The sequence below is a fragment of the Scleropages formosus genome, chromosome 8 (genome assembly GCF_900964775.1).
Source record: "Scleropages formosus chromosome 8, fSclFor1.1, whole genome shotgun sequence".
NCBI lineage: Eukaryota > Metazoa > Chordata > Actinopteri > Osteoglossiformes > Osteoglossidae > Scleropages > Scleropages formosus.
This window is the reverse complement of record NC_041813.1, coordinates 9,053,016-9,074,603: the sequence shown is the minus strand read 5'-3', so window position 1 is coordinate 9,074,603 and position 21,588 is coordinate 9,053,016. Positions and strand designations below refer to the sequence as shown.

At 46.3% G+C, this 21,588-nt stretch overlaps 1 protein-coding gene across 3 annotated transcripts in view; it reads left to right on the top strand.

Moving 5' to 3' along the window:
- The window catches only part of LOC108918069 (histone acetyltransferase KAT6B-like), a 34,277-nt gene extending 13,457 nt beyond the window's left edge, over positions 1 to 20,820 (top strand). For all 3 annotated transcript variants that reach the window (XM_018724988.2, XM_018724987.2, XM_018724989.2), the window contains 15 exons: positions 1,966 to 2,074; positions 4,052 to 4,167; positions 4,912 to 4,993; positions 5,821 to 5,953; positions 6,457 to 7,316; positions 8,806 to 8,927; positions 9,559 to 9,671; positions 10,016 to 10,157; positions 10,763 to 10,924; positions 11,264 to 11,357; positions 12,852 to 13,083; positions 13,343 to 13,490; positions 14,516 to 14,743; positions 15,901 to 16,174; positions 17,181 to 20,820. In XM_018724988.2, coding sequence (XP_018580504.1) covers positions 1,966 to 2,074; positions 4,052 to 4,167; positions 4,912 to 4,993; positions 5,821 to 5,953; positions 6,457 to 7,316; positions 8,806 to 8,927; positions 9,559 to 9,671; positions 10,016 to 10,157; positions 10,763 to 10,924; positions 11,264 to 11,357; positions 12,852 to 13,083; positions 13,343 to 13,490; positions 14,516 to 14,743; positions 15,901 to 16,174; positions 17,181 to 19,663 — 5,298 coding nt within the window. In that variant the 3' untranslated portion in view covers positions 19,664 to 20,820. The remainder of the gene's footprint in view (positions 1 to 1,965; positions 2,075 to 4,051; positions 4,168 to 4,911; positions 4,994 to 5,820; positions 5,954 to 6,456; positions 7,317 to 8,805; positions 8,928 to 9,558; positions 9,672 to 10,015; positions 10,158 to 10,762; positions 10,925 to 11,263; positions 11,358 to 12,851; positions 13,084 to 13,342; positions 13,491 to 14,515; positions 14,744 to 15,900; positions 16,175 to 17,180) is intronic.
- Positions 20,821 to 21,588: the final 768 nt, after the last annotated feature.

Below are 21,588 nucleotides of genomic sequence, written 5' to 3'. Positions count from 1 at the left end.
CCCGCTGGCCCACATATGTCATCCTGTAGCCCTTCTATAGAAAACAATCTCGCGTCTTCATATATCTTCCGGTCGTCGATAAGGGGTGTCCGCAACGGCGCGAAAAGGGGGGTGCCTCGGACACCCGCGTCCAACTGTGACGGGTCAGGAAGCGACGCACGCAAGGCTTCAGGGTGCACTCGCGTGATCCGCTGTAAAAATGGTTCCCAAATGTCTCTTTGTAGAACCGCAGCCTTTCCGTGCTCGAGTTCTGTTCCAAGACTCACACACCTCGTTCCAGTCGTCATCAAGCTCTCGATTGCGCGGTCCGGTTGTGTTTTTGGAGGGATGGAAGAAATGGATGAATAGCAGACGGTCTCCGAGGAGATTTGCGAACCGCTATTTCGGAACACGAAGGGCTAATGGCTTCGTATCTGACCGCAGGGTGCAAGTCGGGGAACTTGCTCCCGATGACTGCTCGAGGCACGATGCGACAGCGGGTGTCAAGACACCTGGAGGGGAGACCGCAGTAGGTGTTTCCACGTAGAGGAACGTGCACAGCCCTCTAACACCTGGCTGTGAGCACAATCGCGTCCACCATGCCTGTCTAGAAGCCCCCGGTTTAATGGGCAGGCTGAAAGAAAGTGGGGGTCGGCGAGCAGCACAGCTCCGCGTGCTGTACCGAAGGGGGTGGTTTGTTTACTGCAGCCTTGCTTTTCTGAACCCCACCAAGACATCAGCAGCTCATAGACCTCAATCTGTTATCGGTGTGTTTCCTTTGTGGAATTACATATCCTTTTAGATAAACCGGATCCTGCGCAATTTAAATGTAATGAGCTTTCAACACCCTTTCACTTTGAATCATAATACGGCTTTAATGTAACTTGCAGGGCCACCTAAGCCGTTGTACGAATGAAAGCTCGTTCGCTTTCAAATAGAACCTCTTGTTTTCGTAAGCCGTCCCGAATGCTGCTCGGAGCCTAGTTTTGACTGTTTCAGATTGAAATTTCAAATAGGCTGCATCACTTGTGCTTTTTAGTAATTGGCATCATTTTTATACTTGTGGGGTTTGAACTTTTTTTTTTTAAAATGGTTTTGTATGAAATAACATCAGTAAATGCTGACTTGTGGGACATAAGTACCAGACTGTGATTTGTGAATGAAGACGGTCAATCTGTCGGGAGAAAAAGGTGGTCAAAACCGTTCCATTTCGAACCCCCTACCATAACACACCCATATGCTTTTGTGTTTAATACATTAGTTAGCGTGGGGGGGTGCGGTGGCACGGTGGGTTTGGCCGGGCCCCGCTCTCTGGTGGGTCTGGGGTTCGAGTCCCGCTTGGGGCGCCTTGCGATGGACTGGCGTCCCGCCCTGGGTGTGTCCCCTCCCCCTCCGGCCTTGTGCCCTGTGTTGCCGGGTTAGGCTCCGGTTCGGTTCAAGCAGCTTCAGACAGTGTGTGGGTACATTAGATAGCTGATGCTTTTATCCAAAACAACTTACCATGTTAAAATACTTACAATTATTTACCCGTTTGTACAGCTGGGTAACACTGGAGCAATTTAGGATAAGTACCTTGCTCAAGGGTACTGCAGCTGGGGGTGGGATTCAAACCTGCGACCTTTGAGTCCAAAGGCAGTAGCTCTAACCACTACGCTACCAACAGTCCCATATAGAAAACATTTTGCTGCCGTTTTAAATTACCATGGCTTTTCAGTTGACCTAACCGTTTCTAGGGAAGAAGAGAATTTTTTTTTTTTTTTGTCTTTGAACTTATTTTTGACGTGATCACTACCTGAATATGAATTTTAATCTGTGTATTTGTTTCAGTGCAAATGGTGGAGTGACAAACATACAGAATCTCAGCTTGTCAGAGCTCATACGTCTACTAGAGCTAAGTCTGCACCCTGCTGAGAAGCGTGTAGCGCCGCGATTCCTGGTCAGTTTGATCCGTGTTTGTAACCACACTGCTGTCGTGTTGCTCCCCAGCCTCGTGCAGACCCCATCCCAATCTGCAGTTTCTGTTTGGGGAGTAAGGAGACCAACCGGGACAGGAAACCAGAGGAGCTGCTATCCTGTGCAGACTGCGGGAGCAGTGGTGAGTGAAGCTAGCCTCCCAGATCCACCGCCAGTTGTATCCTTGTTAGCTCCATCTCCAACTTTCCATTTAACCTTACCTGTAACCTAGGCCGGTTTCCAAACCTTCCTCCCACCACCACTACGTTTCCCACTCTAGTTCCAAGCTCGGTTTCACACCATCATCGCACCACCTCCAACACTTCCTCCTACCTCACTTCCATACCACCTACACGCCATTGCCACGCTACCTCCGGTACTTCCTGCAAACACTTTTCCACGTTCCACCTCATTTCCCCTTCCCCACTACCTCCAACACCATCATCGCATTAGCTCCATTCCATAATCTGGATGTAGGCTGTAAAGAGGACTCTTGCTCCAGCGGCAAAGCTGCGGAGATAGGTGCGTTGACGGTAAAGTAGTTAAGGGCCTAGCTTTGCAAGCAGCGGTTTTGCAGCATCTGATCTGAGGGTACTGCACTGTGCAACCGTTGAATAATATACTGTACGCAAACCACAAGCGTAAAAAATGTCCAGCTGTATAAATGTGCGTAAACCTGGAAGTGGCTTTGAAGGAGACGTCTGGTAAGTAAATAAACTGTGCAAAGCTTGGAATGTAACTTTATGGCTGCTGCAGCCCGTTGTAGCTCCTGGGTGTCGGCGTCTGCCTGAAATCACAGCGCTCTTATTATTAGTACAGTGCGTTATTTAGCTGACGCCTTTGTCCGAGGACGCTTACGGCGTCAGACAGGCGCTTCTTTTACTGCAGACTGGCTGTATCACCCTGACTTTCAGCGTCTAGAGCTCCTGCCGGAGGCGTTTTTGCTCAGCGGCCAAAGGGATGCGGCTCAGGCTGCCTTCTGCCTGGTTCATCATCGGGGCTTTCTCCAGCCGACTGAGCGGCGTGCCAGGACAGCCATCCCTGCGCTAATTGCTATGAAAGGGTGTGAAGTATGAGAGAAGGGGAACGGCATGCCACAGGGTGCTGCTGTACGTTATAGGGAGCGTGTCAGTTCGGAGGGAGCTTGTCCAGATATGTGTTCGGAGGACTCCGTTTGATTGGCTGCTTTTCCTCCAACTACACACCTCAAATTATCGTAGGTTGTAAACGGTTTGAAATGGCTTCAACTGGCCCCCCTCGAGCATTCATCATGCAGACAGATGGTGGGGCACACCTGCCGCCTTGGTATCGACTGACGAAACCGAAGTATGCATCTCTGTCATCTGCTGCGAACCGATGCCGCGATCCTTCACCCTTCGCTCCTTTTAAGCAAAATTGCCATCCTTCTATTAAATTGCCTCTTTAATGCAGTAATTTGTTTTTGACAATTATTTTAAATGCCAGAAGGAAGGGTTCCCCTGGTGACGTTTTCATTGGCTGAATTTAAGCAGGTTACAACGAGGTGGTTCCTATGAACCATTTACAGTGTAAGGGAAAGGGTCCTTAGTTGAGGAGCGCCGGGAGCGGGTTCCGAGGAAGTCGGTGGCTGCGGAAGGTCGAGGCCAACTCCTACGCAACCTTAATGGATCCACCAGCGCAGCACAAACCCCTGCTATTGTTTCTGCCTCATTAACTTCAAATTATCTTTAATTAGCTGCTTGGATGTTTGATAATAACATGCTTTTAGATGCTGCTCTTGGATGGCGATCCAGCAGGCGCTATGATGTTGGTGCAAATATGTGAATACAGTCCATTGGCCGGTGCTTGGCCTGGAAAAGTCACGAACCTCTAGTCTAAACGGATCCGTTCTGCTTTTGGAAAAACTTGCATTACAGTATTATTTTTGCTAATCCCGGTGGAAATGTTTGTATGATTTACGTTTTTTGCCAACATATTGTAGTAATGGTATCTTGGACAAAGGCATCAACTAAATAATCCTAAAGATAGAGTAATAATGACTTCAGACATGGGTAGGAAGAGTCCCGAGATACGGTGCGATGTAACGGATTGAGTGATGTAAAGGACGTTATTGCTAATCTGTGGCACCCCTCTTCCTAAGGCCACCCATCATGCCTGAAATTCTCCCCTGAGCTGACCTCCAATGTGAAGGCCCTGCGCTGGCAGTGCATCGAGTGCAAGACCTGCAGCTCCTGTCAGATTCAGGGCAAAAATGCAGTGAGTTCATTGTTTGTCTGACAGTGCATCTTCAACTGAATTTTTTTTTGTTTTTTTTTTTTTTTGTGCTCGACTTTTCAGATTATGTAACGATCATGAAAATGTATTTTGTGTACATGCCGTATTGAGTGTGTTCTTAATCTTGTGGTGTACAGTAATACACCTTGCCCTACGTCGTTTCATGTTGCGCCGATTTCGACTTTACGTCGGTTTTTTGTTGAATATATATGGAAAAATACAGTCCGTCTTCAGTCGGATTGCTGATGATCAAATATAAAAAAATTAACTTAGTAAAAATGTAAAATGAAATAAAAATAAACGTTAAAATCTATAAAATCAATTAAAATCTTAAAATAAAAAAAAATTGTCTTATTTACCTGCCGTTGGGTGCTGATAACGTCAATTTTTTTTTTTTTTTATTTTAAAAAAAAAATAAAAATTCTCCTTTACTTTAAATTCAATTGAAGTGTATACACTTAAGGGGAATGCTTATTAGGGGTTTATAGGGGGGTCTAAATCGGGTTTTTAGGGGTTATTTGGTTTTCCGTCGTTTTTCGCCTTAAGTCTCGCCCTTTGGAACCAATCAACGACGTAGGGCGAGGTATTACTGTACTGGAGGTGTGTGTGTATGTTTTGGACTTCTCTTGTGGTTTCATTTACATCTTGCCTGTAAGAAGTTGGAAAGTGATGGAGAAAAGGGCAACAGAATTAGAATGAGGAGTCCTAAAGCACTTAATCTTGCAGGATGAGATGCTGTTCTGCGACTCCTGTGATCGGGGCTTTCACATGGAGTGCTGTGACCCTCCGCTTGCGCGAATGCCAAAAGGTACCATTTTCACATTTCTTTCTCTCCCTGGTCAGCCGAAGGCCTACCGTGGTCCTCGCTCGCTGCAGGGTATTCCAGTTTTCATTCCAGCTGAGCTGTTAATTACCCAGCCTTGACTGGCGTTTCGACTGAATGCATCCACACGCCTGAAAAACAATAGTGCATTCTCAGTTAACATGACTTGAATCATGTAACCCATTAGATCAAAATGCCAATCCGCGCTGAATAATTAACAGCTCAGCAGGAAGGAATGCCGGAATACCCTGTGGAATACCCTGTCGCCAAGCCGAGTCCCTCACGCAAAGGAAGCGTTACTCTCAGTCGACGGGGGAGCGTGCTGTGTGGCTACATAGCTGTATTGTTATTAAAAGTAATCTGCAGTAATGGGAGAGGATTAGATTTTATTCTAGATTGAAATCCGTACCCTTTGCTGCATGGTTACTGTGTTTCATCGGAGGCTCTCAACATCATTTTTCAGAAAACGCCCAAACCATAAATCATTTCTGATGATCAAAGTTTTGGATGTTTAGATCATTGAAATGATTTTTGAAAGAATTTTATGAATGATATTAGTTTAAATTGACCTGTGTGATGTAATACTGACTAATGTTGGTAAGGTGTTTCTTTTATCAAGCCTTTTACTAGGTGTTAATTCCACTGTAGCGGACAGAATGTTTCATCTCAACTATCTGTTTGCAATAACAAGTACTTCACCTGGAGAAGAACTGCAGAAAGAAAGGACCATGCGGTTGGTGCTGAACATGCTTGCAGGCATCAGGCTGTTTTTGGATGCTTCGGACTGACGTGACTGTCTGGGTCCACTTTAGGAATGTGGGTCTGCCAATTGTGCCGGCCCAAGGACCAGGACATGCAGTTCCTGCACCGGCGTGCTGCCCAGATTAAACGGCGCTACGTTCGTCCGGTGGGGCGGCCGAGAAGCAAGCTGACTCTACCATCAGGGTACGTTCAAGTCCATGTGCTATGCTGTAGTGACACGCCAGAGCTGCAACGTACTTTCTCCATGCTGCTCACTCCTCTCATTCTTTTTCATAATGAATACATGTGCATGGCACGCAACAGCGGGACCAGTTTCGTGACTATGTGTATTGATTTTGGAATGCGATGATTCATGAGTATTGATATTTTTATTGAGCGTCTTTCAGTATTCGGTTATTGTTTTCATGTTTAGAGCAATCTTTGTCAGTAACAGCCTTCAATCAATGAAAAAGCCTTCTTTCCTATTTTAACATTTAAATCAGTGATATCACATTTCTGCTTTCTTTAAACCATACGTCTTGTGCTTTGCTGCTTTTTTTAATGTACTGTAATATAAAAAATTTTTTTGTATTTAACACGTAATGGTTATTCATTAAACAAAGGTATTGGGATGGTTAACTATGATAATGTTTGGAAGTTTGGACACCTTTTTTTTTTCCCTCCCCATCCTGTTATTTTTCCCCCAGGTCTCTGGCTTCTGGAGAGGGATCTGTGGTAGCCCTGGCAGGAGGGGGTTCACCTGGTAGGAGTCTAAAGGTCACGGTGTGTTCCACATCCTCATCTGGTCACGTTGGATCTATAAAGAACACCAGGAGTCAACCAGCGCCACCTGAGCCCCATTGGAGCAGTGAACACACTCTATTGTCCAACACCATTGCCAGTACCCCCTCCAAAACTCCACCACTTACACCCCCATCTCCTTGCTCCACGCCTGCCTTGAACAGGAAGGCCAGAGGACTCATTGACGGTCTGTCCAGATTCTTCACGCCTTCGCCTGTTGGACGCAGGCCCCGTAGTGATGTGACTGACCCCTCAAAGCAAGGTTGGCCCAGGGGAGACAGCCCCCAGGGTCGAGCGCTCGCAGATTCCACACAGAGATTGTCCGTGCCCCTCACCCCATCGCCCCTGCCTGGCCGGAGTCCCCCTTGCCAAAAGTCCAGCAGTTCCCCCAAGAGCTCCTCCAGCCAGTCCAGTGCCCCCTCACTGAGTGGCCTTCCCAGCCGCAGCCAGCTGAAAAGCTTGTTCGATGGCCTATCGCACATCTACGCCACGCAAGGCCCAGCACGGAGAAAGGGCCGTCCTAGCTACGCCCCCTCAAGGCGTTCGCTCCTCTCCTCCCCCTCCGCTTCTCCCTCCTCCACCCCCACATGGGGATTACCACGGGGACGCACGTTCAAAACCACCATGCACTTCAGGCAAGGCAGCATCCTCAAAAAGCGCAGGATGCTGGGCAGGTTGTGGTACAAAGCCAATGCTCAGAAGGGCGCCACTTTGCCAGGACCACAGGCCCTGTCAGACAGAGGAATTAAACCCGAACAGCAGCATGGTAAGCACAGGCCTTCCTAGCACTCTAATAAAACTCTCCGGTCCAACAAAGACCCCTCTCATATGCCTCTTTTAGCATCACCGATTTTGTCAATAACTCTGGTTGGTTGTGGTTGCTGCTACGGTTCAATCGCTGTTCATAGCTGTCCTTCCTGTGTGTCCACCCTCTGTACCACCAGTGACCGGGTGACACTTACAAAGGCTTTAAATGCAGTGGTCTCCGCAGGGGTTTGGCCTGCACTCAGTTCCATTGTAACAGACTGTATGTTCCGTTGTCAACCAATCAGGTGGTGGCTGGTTGGACTTGGCGTAAACAAAATTTAGTCAGGTTGACCGTGGATTCCGAGGCCTGAGGGACTCTCAGATGTTGTGATGAAATTGAAGTCGGGTTCATCGGTACACGAAAGCACACGGGTGTGTTTTCTTTTCGAGCGTAACAACCATCACCTTACCATTACCAACGATGAGCCGACTCCTTCAGCCTTATCTGCTCCGGTCTCTTGTTACAGTAATTTAATTAGAATTTTGCTTAAGAAGAAAACAACAGTAATAAATTAAAAAGATTGAACTTTCATGCCAAAATCAGTTTGGATTGGATACACGGTGGCCTTAGCGATAATCAATGAAGACTCTTATTTCAGTGCTGTTTGGGAATTAATTGTATTTTGTTTTTTGTTTTTTTTTTTCCTACTGTCAGGCTTCTTGAATGTTCTAAATAGGAATTGTATTTCACAAATGTTAACAAAAAGAAAAAAACATGCATTGACTCTTAATAGTGCTGGTGTGTTAAACAATGAAGATCTTTCAAGTTTTGGTATACCTTACTCAATTACTCAGCTCAGTTAATCAATACAAAACAAGTCAAGATTGGATTGTCATCTTGTAAAATTAGGTAACTGCTACAAATCCCAAATCTAATTTGAATATTAATTGTAGTCCCAGAAGAATAACTGAGATGGTACATAATTTATGCACAATATGCAGCACTTCCAGATGCGGTGCTAAAATTAGGTGTCCGGCTGTTGAGATGGTTTGTAACCCTGCTGGTGCAGGGCTGTGATGTTCATCCCTATGGAAAGATGGGCTTTAGCCTCAAACTTCTACATCAGGCAGTTTGTGTTTGTGTTTCAGGGGCTCATATGGACTGATCAGAGTCAAACTGTGTGGGCCTAGAAAGACAGCTGTGCTTTTCAGGGCAAATGAACAGTGCGGTGGACTGCCGGGATGAGGACGACAGGCCACGTGGCTTTTTGCTTCACTTCTCGTAAAGGAATCGGCTGCACTTAAGCACATAGCCGTTTGTCTGAAATGAGTCTAAAAGCTTCGGATTTAGCATGAGCGCCGCAACGGTATCATTATGTTCGTGAAAGATTGCAGTGTTTTTGCCAAAGGTAGTTGACACAAAGCTGAATGTGAAATGATTTAATTTTGTTTCTTGTGCAATGTTGCTTCGTCTCTGACGCCGCATGCGATGTTTGTGGATGGGGCAGGCAGCCGACCTTGGAAGCGGCCCAGGCCAGATCCTCCGGAGGTGGGAGCGGCCTCACCGGGGACTTGCGTGGCGGCGGAGGATGTTGACCTGTTCAAGCGTGTGCAAGGGCTTTCCGTGCAGGTGAGCCAGGAGTTGCGAAGACCACTCGGTGTCCAGACTCTTCGCTGTTAGCAAGACCCCTGAAAACATCAGCACTCTGTGTGAGACGCTGCTCCGCTTCACAGCAATTAGAGGAAAGATAGAGATGGAGTACTCTTCTACTGCTTGTGTCTGGCTGGTTTTCAGGGAGCAGATAAGAAATAAGATATTGAAGAATTAGGGGGTGTGGTGGTGCAGTGGGTTTGGCAAATGCCTGCTCTCTGGTGGGTCTGGGGTTCGAGTCCCCGCTTGGGGTGCCTTGTGATGGACTGGCGTCCCGTCCTGGGTGTGTCCCCCTCCCCCTCCAGCCCTGTGTTGCCAGGTTAGGGTCCAGTTTGCCGCGACCCTGCTTGGGACAAGCGGCTTCAGACTGCGTGCGTGCGTGTATTGAAGAATTACATTTTGGTTGTTGACACGAAACTTTTCTTCCTCCCTGCAGACAGCCGTGTCTGAATGTCAGACTTCAGTACCACTGTTAAATCTTTATGTGCTTTCTGACAGACAGACAAGTACACGTGCGGTTAATGAATCTGTTGGTGTACTTTGGTTTCCAAGTTAGAGAGTCTACAACAGTTTGACTCATGTATCCCCTTGTGCTCTGTGTGACCTCCAGAAAGCGGAGAGCGTAAGCAGTGCAGACAATGGGCGTTATCCTGCATACATAGAGTTTGGGAACTATGAAATCCAAACGTGGTACTCCTCGCCTTACCCACCCGAGTATTCCAGGTATGACCCTCTTGTACTCTAGTTTTTCAGTAATTCCAACGATTGTTTGTTTGATATCAGTAGCTCTATAGCTGGGAAAGTATGCTGAGGTCTTGTTAAGCTTAACACAAGGATCACAAGCATTTCCACATTGCCTTTCCTCCTAGCAGAAGCTAGTTTACACACGAATTTATGTTTGCACACATCACTCAGCAGACACCGCTACCTTAAGAGACTCATGAACCTTAAATTGTACAGTTTACCCATTTATACAGTTGGACTTCTTTCCTGAAGCAGTAGATTAAATGCCTAGCTCAAGGGTTTGTGTCTCTTACAAAGCATACCCTTGTGTACCCATGTTCCAGGCTGCAGAGGTTGTACATCTGCGAATTTTGCCTCAAGTATATGAAGAGCAAGAGCATCCTGCAGCAGCACTCGAGCAAGTGTGGCTGGTTCCACCCTCCAGCCAATGAGATCTACAGGAAGGATGATCTCTCTGTCTTTGAGGTCAGTTGGGCTCACGGAGACAAGTGTCCCTGCCACCCCTTGCTTGTCCCCCCCCTCCAAAGCCTTGAGTGCTACCCAGACTGCCCTTCTGGTTTTATTAGATATGAGAGCATGCTCCTCTGGAAGTACCCCTCTGCCTGCAGCCACTTGGAGTACTTGTTTGCTTACATTTTGCTTATGCAAAAAAAAAATAATGTATGCGTGCACATCTTCCCATTTCTCACTTCCTGTAAGATCAGAAATACAACTTTTTTTTCTTGTGAAAACATACTATAAATATTACTGTTAGGTTGAACTGAACAGTTGATAACAGCAGGGTGTACAACCAGCATGGACATTGTGCCCCTGACTGTTTTGTCTGTCTATACCAAAGTAACACAGAAGCCTTGGGTTCTACATTTCCATAAGTCTTTTAGCGCTTTTGAAATGAATTCCCCCCCCTCCATGAGTCATTTCCCTGAGATATCTCCTGCTGACATTTGTGAAAACTGTCATTTCCATTTGTGTGTAAATGCTATACATATTTTTTTTTTTTTTCCTGAAAATGTCTTTGCGCTAAGTTTATGAGATTTGTGACATGATAAAATCTGCCTCCTGCAATATAGGTGGATGGAAATGTCAGCAAAATTTTCTGCCAAAACCTGTGCTTGTTAGCCAAGCTCTTCCTAGAGCACAAGACTCTTTACTACGACGTGGAGCCTTTCCTCTTCTACATCCTGACGAAAAATGATGAGAAGGGCTGCCACCTCGTCGGGTACTTTTCAAAGGTGACAACATTTCAGTCTGGTGTTTACCACTGCGAGCCACAGTCTGAAGCAGCAGCGTATCCTCACGATAAGTCAAATCACAGTACTCCACTGCAGTCTGCAGCAGCTGAACTGTAGTTGATAAGACAAGTATATATGTTTTTTTTTTTGCAATAATTGAAAATGTTTCTTAAGAGAATAATTGAATCATCATCAAAACATGCTTGCTAAGTGTTTGGCTATGATGTGTTGAGGTTTGTGAAGCAGACGGGAGTGTCCTGGTCCAGCAGAGCTCTGATACACCTCTGTCTCCCCCCCCTCGGCTTGTCTCCCTCCTCTTCCTCCTCCTCCCCCCAACAGGAGAAGCTATGCCAGCAGAAGTACAATGTCTCCTGCATAATGATCATGCCTCAGTACCAGAGGCAGGGCTTTGGCAGGTTCCTCATTGACTTCAGTAAGTGTCCTCTACTCCGTGCACTTATCCTACGCCACACCCCACACTCCCTTCACCACTCTCTCTCCTTCTCACCAAACAAACCCAGACCCACTCCACACACTCTACACCCAACACCTGCAGTCATATATGAATGTGAAAATAAAACGATCGTTAGGCGTTCAAGGAGACCCGCTCGACTGTGCACACTTCCGATTATCTCAGTTTGAAGATGGTCCCAGAGGTGAACAAGCAGAACTTAAGTGGTCTTTGGTAGTGGCTGTTTGTCCATTTTGTAATTAACTGAATTGCAGAGCGAACACGTTTCCTTTGTATGAACTTTCTGAATTTGTCGTTCCGTGTGACAGATGGCTTTTCAGAACCGGGCATTTTAAGGATATACCAGCCATCTGAACGAAGCAGTAGATTTCTCCTTACGAAGCTATCGAGGATATTCAGGTTGCGAGATGTTATGGAATGCCAAATAAATAGTCAGAAATGTTTAGGAAGGTTCTCGACAGCTTTCTAAACACGGGTGTTATTTTACCAGTTTATTTTTTATTTAATGTTTTTACTTGTGTTGAAGGAGTTGTTTACTTTTAACAACATTTCATGAGAATTATCCTTGGAGGCATTTTTCAATGAGTCTCTTGTTCTGTTCTCTGTCGTACAGGAACCCGAAAAAAAAAGCAGGAACATACTTGTGTATGTGTATAGATTGATTCTCAGAGTGTACTTAGCTTGTCCTTAGTTGGAAAATTTAATCATGCTCAGAGTGTGCCCCCCTTACACATTTTTACCCTCGAGGCAAGCTAGCACTGTAACAAAAAATATTAATAAAACATAGCAAGCGTCCAACAAGTTAATGTCTCCGGAAAGTTCCTCTTTCTGCCTGAGTGATGAACAAGTGATGCATTTGTTCAAATATGATGTTGATTTCTTTCACTTTTTCATCTCTGTCAGTCTTCCATGGGCTTAATTTTGGTGTTCTTTTTGATAATTATTAATTCTTTCCAGCACTGGTTGTATGTTGCCCATTTTGCATTATTATGTACATTTAGATTTCCTTGGAGTTGTTTGTAATTCCTGGTACTGATTTGCCTTCAAGGTACAATTGATTTGTGTTTGATGCTTGAATTAAGGCTGGCTGAACCTTGATGGGTCTGCTAGGAGTTTTAGTACTGATGAAGCACTGTCTCAGGCTGGTTGCCTTCTCCCCACTGTTGGAGCTGTAGACACCAAGCTGCTGTACTCTATCCGTTCTACCCCTTTTCACCCCAAACTTCTTATCACAGCGTAGTTTGCCTCCTTTTAGGGCGGTGGAAGACTGAAATGGGGACAGGTTCACCCTTTCGTTGAATTCGTTTATTGCAAAAAAGAAATGTTCTCTGTGTAACACCTGTGTCTTTTGTGTGTGTGTTTATTTCCACAAGGTAGACTTAAATAATAGATTTTTGGGTGAATATGGTTGTTCAGTAAAGCTCAGTAAGGCTCTCTTCTGACCGCCCATTCCAGGTTATTTACTCTCCAAGCTCGAGGGTCAGCCGGGCTCCCCAGAGAAGCCATTGTCCGACCTGGGCCGCTTGTCCTACTTGGCATACTGGCGCAGTGTTATCTTGGAGTACCTACAGGAGTATTCAGGCAAGCCACTCAGCATCAGTACCCTGAGCAGGGCAACGGGAATCTGCCCACATGATATCGCCACTACCCTGACACACCTCCACATGGTGGACGTCCGTGATGGCAGGTGGGTCGCTGAAACCCAACCAAGATGACTGAATGAATTGAAAACATTATTGATTTTCTTAGGCATTTGTAGTAAGTTAGCTTTTTTTGGGAGCCTATTTGCCAACAACCACTGCAGTAAACCTGAAGAACTCTGACCGAGTACGCTTGTTGGAATTTGTCCACGGTCATTATTGGACGATTAACCTGAGTTGTGACTAGAAGGTGGGTGAAAAGTGAGGTGTAGGCTGTGACCTAGTCCTATGTCTTTCTCCTCTCAGGTATGTGATTGTTTGGAAGGAGAGGGCCATCCAGGAGCACATGGAGCGACTGAGAGCAAGCCCACTGCGCCACATCCTGCATCCCGAGTGTTTGCGGTGGTTCCCTAGGGGTAGGGGCTCTGAGGATGAGCGTCAGACCCAGCCTCAGGTGGGTTTGCCCAAGTAGCGCAGTCCCACACAGGAGCTGTTCATACCACTGCAGCCTCCTTACCTTGTGCTGCTGAGCGGAGTCATGTTATTAAAGAGCACTAATCAGATGCTGTCCATGGGGAACCAGCCCTCAGGTTTATGGCATGAGACTGTTTACTGTGGCTGACCTCAATGACCACAGGTCAATAACACCTAAGTGCAATGCCTCACTCAGCTGATGTGGTGCATTACTTTCTATTATAGCACATAACAAATTGCCCTGTAATGTATTTCCCTGCCGTGACAGAGCAACTGTTGAGTTCTTTTTTATTAAATTGCATGGCTGTTAAGGTCTCACGATGGATTTTAATGCCAACAAATACGGTGGCTTGTGTGGCCTGGCAGGTAAAAATGGTCACCAGTAAAGCCCCCATTCACCGCTAAAGACATGCTGAAGATGAATGCGAAGGGAATTGTCTCTTCTGGAGTTGTTTAAATGTGATGGATGATACTTCTGCATCTTGTGATAGCACCAGTGGCATGCTCATGAAAACACCATCATGCTTCTTCAGCAGTCTTGAAGATGTATTTGTTTCATTTATCTTAAAAATGAGTTTGGCAAACTGTTGGTGGTTATCCAGAAATGCACAGGTTAGTGCAGGTGGTTTTGGGCGGAGAGTCTGGTGCATTAAGTTGTCAGATAGTCATTTTAATATCTCTCCAAACACATCTTCATTTGCCAGTCTGGCCCGAGTGAGTTAATTAATGGGCTAAACACATCCAGTATCAGCTGATTAGTAATGCAATGGGTAAATGACCTGAATCAATTTGCCACATCATTAATGGCACTAAATATTCCATGAAATGCAGTCGGCTAGACTTGCTGTTCACAGGCATTTCTGTGAGATCAAAAGCTAATCAAGGGACAATATCCCAGTCCAGTGGCCTTTGCTGATTAAAATAATTGTTTAAATACATTAATCTAATTTTTCTTGGCTCTGCTGTATGAGGTCTGCAGGGCTTTTGTTTTGTGTGTATTCATAGGCTGAGCTATTGCTGGAACAAGGCACAAGCTGCAAGAAGGATCAGCAGAATCTCAGCAGCTGGTCTCCGTTCACCAAGGTCCAGTCTAGGAACATTCTGGAAGGCCGATCCCGAAGTGGGCGCAGCTCCTTCCATGCCAGCGCAGGGAGCAGTGCGGACGAGGGGGACCATGACCGCTCACTCCCCATTTCAGAGACTTCGAAGGTCAATTTAGGCCTTACCAGGAAGGTAACCCTGCCCTTTTTTTTTTTTTTTTTTTTTTTTTTTTTTTTTTTTTTAAATTTTTTTGGTCAGCCTGCTTTCCTTTGCCCTTTTGTACTTTGGAAGAAGCAGGGTGTCTTAGAGCTTTTAACTATTTAACTTTAAAAAGGCAAGTACAGATGCTCCTCGACTAACGATGGAGTTACGTTCTGATCGACCCATCGTAAGTGGAAAAGTTGTAAGTTGAAAAAGAACACTACTACACCTACCGAACATCATAGCCTAGCCTACCTTAAATGTGCTCAGAAAACTTATCATAGCCTACAGCTGGGCAAGTTGAAGTAGGAGATAACACACGTGCGGTTAGTAGACATAATGGGATGTGAAAATACAAAAAGCTTCCAACACAGTATCAGTTGTTTACACTCGTTTGCGTAATTGCTACAGAGACTGTGCCCTCATTTTTATTAAATGAAATTAAGAATATAAACATGATTGGCTGTCTGATCAGTAAAACTAAATGTTCTGGAACAAACAGTTTACATACCAGTGGAAGACTACAGCTGTATGTTTTAAAATATTGTTAGATGTTAGCGATTTGCAAGTGTGGGTCATTTGGATGCAAAGTTTGTGGTAATTGGTCTTCTCGGTTTTCAGTGTAGTTTCTGAATTTACGTTACTCAGAGGATATGTAAAGACAGGGAGGCAGCAATGCCATGTCTGAAAGACTGTCTCAATCAGAGCAGTGTTGTCGTGCCACCTTGTGGTCAGGGAGCCCATTGCATGAGATGAGCGTTAATTCTCCGTTAAGCTTTGCCTGCTGCTCCAAAAACAGTGCGAAATTTAATTAAATGTAATTTAATGAAATATGGTGACAATTCCATTCAGTGCTCTAGACAGTCGCTTGACTGCAAACTGTAACACTTAAACCAGAGATCCATATTTCACCAAAAACTGAAAAAGCACAAAGACTTCAACTCTGAACTTGTCTAAAAACAAACAATGCCCAATTTATGTAAAACCAGTGTGTCAATTTTAATAAGCAATAATGTGTGCGTGGGGTCATGGTGAGCCGGACCCTAACCCGGCAACACAGGGGAGGGGACACACGCAGGACTCGGCCAAGCCTGCTGCCCCACCGCACCCCTCACTAGGCAATAATGGCAGAATCTTTTGTTTTGCAGAAAAACGTCATATTCAGACGGAAACAGGGGCGAAAGAGGAAGCGTATCAACAGCAGCGTTACCACAGAGACAATCTCTGAAAGGACAGAGGTGTTGAAAGAGCCCCTGGAGGACACGGATGATGAAGGGTCCGTCCCGTGTGCAGAGCGTGCTTCCAGGATGGGCTCCGATTCGCTAGGAGAACACGTGCAGCAGCGGCGGCCACCTTCAAAAGCTGAAGAGAATAACAATCACAGCTGTACAGCTGAAGAGGCAGACACAGAGGATGTGAAAGGTGAAAGATTTAGTTTGTAGTAACAGTACTTTTTAAAGGAGGGGGATGGTGCATAACGGATATTTTGTATATACGATTCATTTGTATGTGCATGCAGTATTTTTGATTAAAATGCTGTTATGGAGATCAGTGTTTAAGTAGCAAATGGGTATACAGACAAACCTCTACTTGCGTAAATCCAGATTTCCGTAAAAAATTCCCAGCACACACATTATTTACAGATAGTGCTATTAGTTTCCGCAAAACATCTGAAATACGTGACGCGCAAGTCGTTGTAACCAGGAAGAGTCCTCCCAGTTACCGTGTTTTAAGCCATGAACGCATCTCCTCTCCTTGGTGTAGAGCTTTTTTCGCAGATTTTCTACCCTTTTCATTATTTACAATGCCTGGTGGTAAACGTGCGCTTGAAGAAAAACGAGAACCATGTCAAGTGTACATCAGTTGATTTGAAGATGAAATTAAACATAACGAGATATAAGGTGTACAAAGATTATCGTCTATAGCATGGGAATAAGGTTTAGCTGTATTGATTGTGAATAAAATAGTGAAAGATGCCGCATGAAAACAATAATACAGTGCAACAGATGGAAAAATTAAATTATGCAACAGCACCCTCTTGTGTACCAGCATACTACTAGATATAAGGTAAGCACGCACAGTACAATACCGTACATGTACCCTATGCAGTAGTCTAATGAAATTTATGCTTTATAGAAATGTAAGAACTTATTTCATTGACTAGGCCTATCTCTTATTATAGTATTTGTGACATTTCCTGGAGATTATCGTGTAACTTTAATACCCGTGTTTGCAACAAACGTGAAGGGAATGAGAAGGCTTGGCTCTGTAACGGAGGATGAGGGGGAATCCGACATACGCAAATAGACTGTTCTTCAACCCCTTACACAAGTCGAAATTTATGTAAATCGAGGGCTGTCTGTACTTGTCTGGGGGAAAAAGCTGACACCAGTCCTCTTGTAATTCTCCTTGTGACCCCGTCGTTTAGGCTCTGGCTGCCCTGCGGTAACAGTGGACCGTCACAGAGCTGTTAAACGTAAAAAGGGCTGGCCCAAGGGAATGAAGCGTGGACCATCCAAGTGCAGACTCCAGGGCGAGAGGAAGAACGGCTTCAAGCTCAACCTTTACACCCCACCGGAGACTCCCATGGAGGCCGACCACAACACTCTTTTGGAGGAATCGGAGGAACATCAGGCAAAGGCATTTTGTGAGGAGGAGGGACACCCAGGTAGGGGGGTGGATCCAGCGGACGCAGTGATGGCCACGCTGTCATCTGAGTCCATGGAACCACTTAACAAGCTCGATCCGCCTGCGGACGACTCGGGTGTAGTGCGGGATCCTGATCTCTTGGCAGACGACCAGGGCAACCCATCAAGCAAGGAGCAGGTTTTTAATGTTGAAGCAGAAGCATGTGAGGATGAGGATGACGAAGAGCCTGTACCTGTTGAGGATCACGATGCAGATGATGAAGACGACAGTCACGTTGATTCTACAGAGCAAGAGAAGGTAGAGAGACCAGCAGACACCTCAGTGGACCAGCTTGGACATTCTGAAGGTTTTTCAGATGTAGACAAGGCTAGTTATGAAGATCGTGCTCTGGAAGTTCCAGCTGGTATCTGTAGCGAGCAACTTGACCCAGATATTCAGCAGCAGCTTCCAGGTGATGTCTCCCACTTTGATCACACCCCTCCCTCAGGTGATGCTGATCAGTGTAACCCCACATCTCCATCAGAAGACATTGGCCATTGTCAGCACACTCCTCTGACTGGTGACATCATCATTTTTGACCACACACATTCCTCAGGAGATATCATCCACTGTCAGCACATGCCCCCATCTGAGATGGATGGAAAGGATGCTGCAGGGAGTGAAACCTTCAGGACAGTGGCCCTGAAGGAGGATCCAACCGTCAGCAGCGAGATCGACACAGAGACTGCACAGGCGGTGCAATCGCTGACGCAGGAGGCAGAGGAGGAGTGTGGTTTCCAGGACTGTGTGGAGACGCAGGAGGCCTGCCGAAACCTTCAGAGCTACACCCATGTGGATCAGAGTCCCCACATGGCATCTCTGGATGACTGCCCGCATTCGGAGCACAGCAGCCCCCTGTCCTCCATCCAGTCCCATCCCAGCCAGTCTGTCCGCTCAGTTAGCAGCCCCGCCGTGTCCCTGCTGGAGAGTGGCTACGCGCAGATCAGCCCTGAGCAGGGTACCATACAGTCCCTCCAGGGGATAGATACGAGTCCCATAATGGATGTGCCTTCTGTGTCAGACCCCTCGCAGCAGATGGTGGACAGTGGCTTCAGCGACCTGGGCAGCATCGAGAGCAACACAGAGAACTATGAGAACCCCAGCAGCTATGACTCCACGCTGGGCAGCAGCATCTGCGGGGCCAGCTCCACCCAGAGCAGCTGCTCCTACAGCGGCCTGCCATCCGGCGGACTGGGCCAGAGCAGTTGCGCGGTGAGCCAGCAGATGGCCAGCAGCAGCTGTGGACTGGTTCAGCAGAGCAGCATGAACTCCCCACAGAGCTGCAGTGTTAAATCACCACAGGCCTGCGCTCTCGACCGGCCACCCAGCAGCAGCCACCAACCGCTGTCCCACTGTGCGATGCCCTCCCGTTTTGCTCCAGCAATGCAGCTGGCTGACATTCCTGAGTCTGAAAGCTCCAACCTGGGCCTGTACGATCGCCTTGGCCAGGGCGACTATGGTGCAGGGTGCTACACGCAGCCCACGGCCACGTTCAGTCTGGCCAAGCTGCAGCAGCTCACAAATACACTCATGGAGCGGCCTCCCGTGCCCTTCAACCATGCACCTTCGCACCCGCACCCCCCTTATGCAAATGCACCTCTCAGCAGATCAGGCCTCGTGTCTCTGTCACAGTCCCCACATGTACACGGAGGCCCCCAGGTGCAAGCCACCATGACCCCTTCCCCAAACTTGACGCCACCGCCAATCATGCTGCAGCGCACCATCGCTGCGTCCAACGCGAGCATGCAGACGCAAAGGCTAAGGTCGCAGATGATGGCCAAAGGCCACATGGCCATGCGCTCGAAGTCGGCCCCGCTTCCGCACCCTCAGCAGCAGGTGTATGGACGGGGCGCCCAAGCCGTCGCCATGCAGGCGCCTCCCAGGGCTCTGGCAGTGCCTCGGATGAACGTGGGCATGAACATCATGCCCGCCCCGGCCTACGACATCAACTCCATGAACATGACCCCGCTTAACCACACCACAAACAGCTACCAGATGACTCAGCCCATGATGAACAGAGGCTATCACAGCAACCACACCTACATGAACCAGTCCCCGCAGTACTCGATGCAGATGGGTATGATGGGAACACAGCCATACCCACAGCAGTCCATGCAGGCCCCGCCCCACAGCAACATGATGTACAGCCCGCCAAGTCACCACGGCTACATGAACAGTGGCATGTCCAAACAGACCTTGAACGGCCCGTTCATGAGACGATGACCACAAACCCGAGTCCTCACATCTTCTGAAGTTTGTACTGATTCCTAAAGTACACATCTTTTCCTGGATTTTTGATCAGTTTTTTTTTTTTTTAATAAACATTGTCATAGTTTGTTTTATGATAAAACCAGCATTTGATAAGAATGCAAAAAAAAAATCTTTTGTGGTGAAATTGTCACATTTTATTTTCCCTTGACAGGGAAGCCTTACAACACCGCATTTAAATGAGTGTTATTTTGTGACCCGCCTCTGTCAGATGGAGCAGAGGTGGTGTAGTAGCCTGCAAGATGTAACGGATCTCTTTAACGTGCCTGTTACACATGTAATATGGCAAGCAGGCCCCTCTAGGGGCACCTGTTGATCCAGTGCGCCATTTACAGTTATGTTGTATACTCATGCCTTTCCCTATTTAAATTATTCTGTTAATTTTTTTGTATAGTAACACTTAGCATGCTCCGATGTCTTTGTTAGTGACAGTGCATTACAGTAGTACTGTACGAGTGTTGTGATCGGTAGCAAGCCATTTTTGAAATTGCATTGCCTTTATTAAGTCTCCCTGTTAAGGGAGGAAATTAAACTATATTTTTGTTAATTCTAATACTGTACAAATTGTAAAATTTGTTCTTGTTTCAGTTAAGCTTGAAACGTTTTATTGCTTTGTGTATAGTTATACTTTTTTGTAACAAAGTTCTTAAAATGAGGCAGCTTTCCGTTTTATAATGCAAACTAAAGCATATCTCAGTGTTTGTATGCATACATTTTAAAGGAGTCTTGGCATAAGAGACACTCATAACAGACATAAATTTATTTTACAAAAATGCCTTTAACACTTTTTCATTCCATGTGTAGATTTGTTTTCTATCTTTATAAGAATGTCAGATTTATATTTTATGGAAGCGTAGATGAGCCGGCTGTGAATAGACCAAGCTACGATGAGACACGGCATGTAAAATGCAAGTGTTACTTGTGTCTGTTTATATATACAATTTTTTTTGTAGCCTTTGTACCTGTACAGAGTGGCTGGGTGGGTGTGGGGCTGCGGCGTGTACAGAGTGGGACAGAGTAACAGAATGTCTTGTATTTATGATTCACCTTTCTAGTCAGTCACTTAAATGCTGTACATTTTAGCAGAAAATAAATTATGCTGAACCACTGAAGGACTTGTGTGGTTTCTGAGCGCAGGGGCTCACGCGCACCATAAGCCGTGTGTGTGTAAGAGAATGGTGGCCGTGCTTGGAAATGGGCTGGTGTGAGGTGACGCGACCGAGTTCCTCTAACTCTTGTGTCAAGCTGCAGGCTTTCCTTCTCCAGCTATAACTGGAACCATATGACTCTTTGGGGTTTGTAAAGCGTTGTTCCATCTCTGCCCGTCTCTGTCCAAGCACTTAAGTGTGTGTGTCAGAATATATGTACTGGGATGCAGACATGAGATTCTAAAGTACACTTAGTTACTCTCCACCATGTGAACCTTTCTATTGCATTCGTATTTCCCTCAGATTCTCCAGTGTACCTATCACCCCGTTTCCTGCACTTTCGTTTCCCACTCTCCCGCACGGTAAGCACTCACTTTGTTGGGCAAAATGTCCCGGTGCTGCGCAGCGAAGCCATTGCTGCCGATGCTGCTGTCGGTATTTACTGTAAGGGCGCCACATTGCCACAACATCTGTAAGATGAAAAAAGAGCCTGATTGTTACTACCAGTGCGCCGAGCGGTTCGCGGGAACGGTGCCCTTCTGCACCTTGTTACACATACGCCCCATGATCCGAGTTACTGTAAAACTAGTAAGAGGTGGCGATCATCACTGTTAAGGTCATTTTTTTTAAGGTGTGCACAAAAAACTTCTGTGCTATCCAGGCTCATTAAAACAGCACTCAGTAATAGAAAGTGGGCCTAAATATCAAGGTAAAAGAACTGCAGCGTGGACC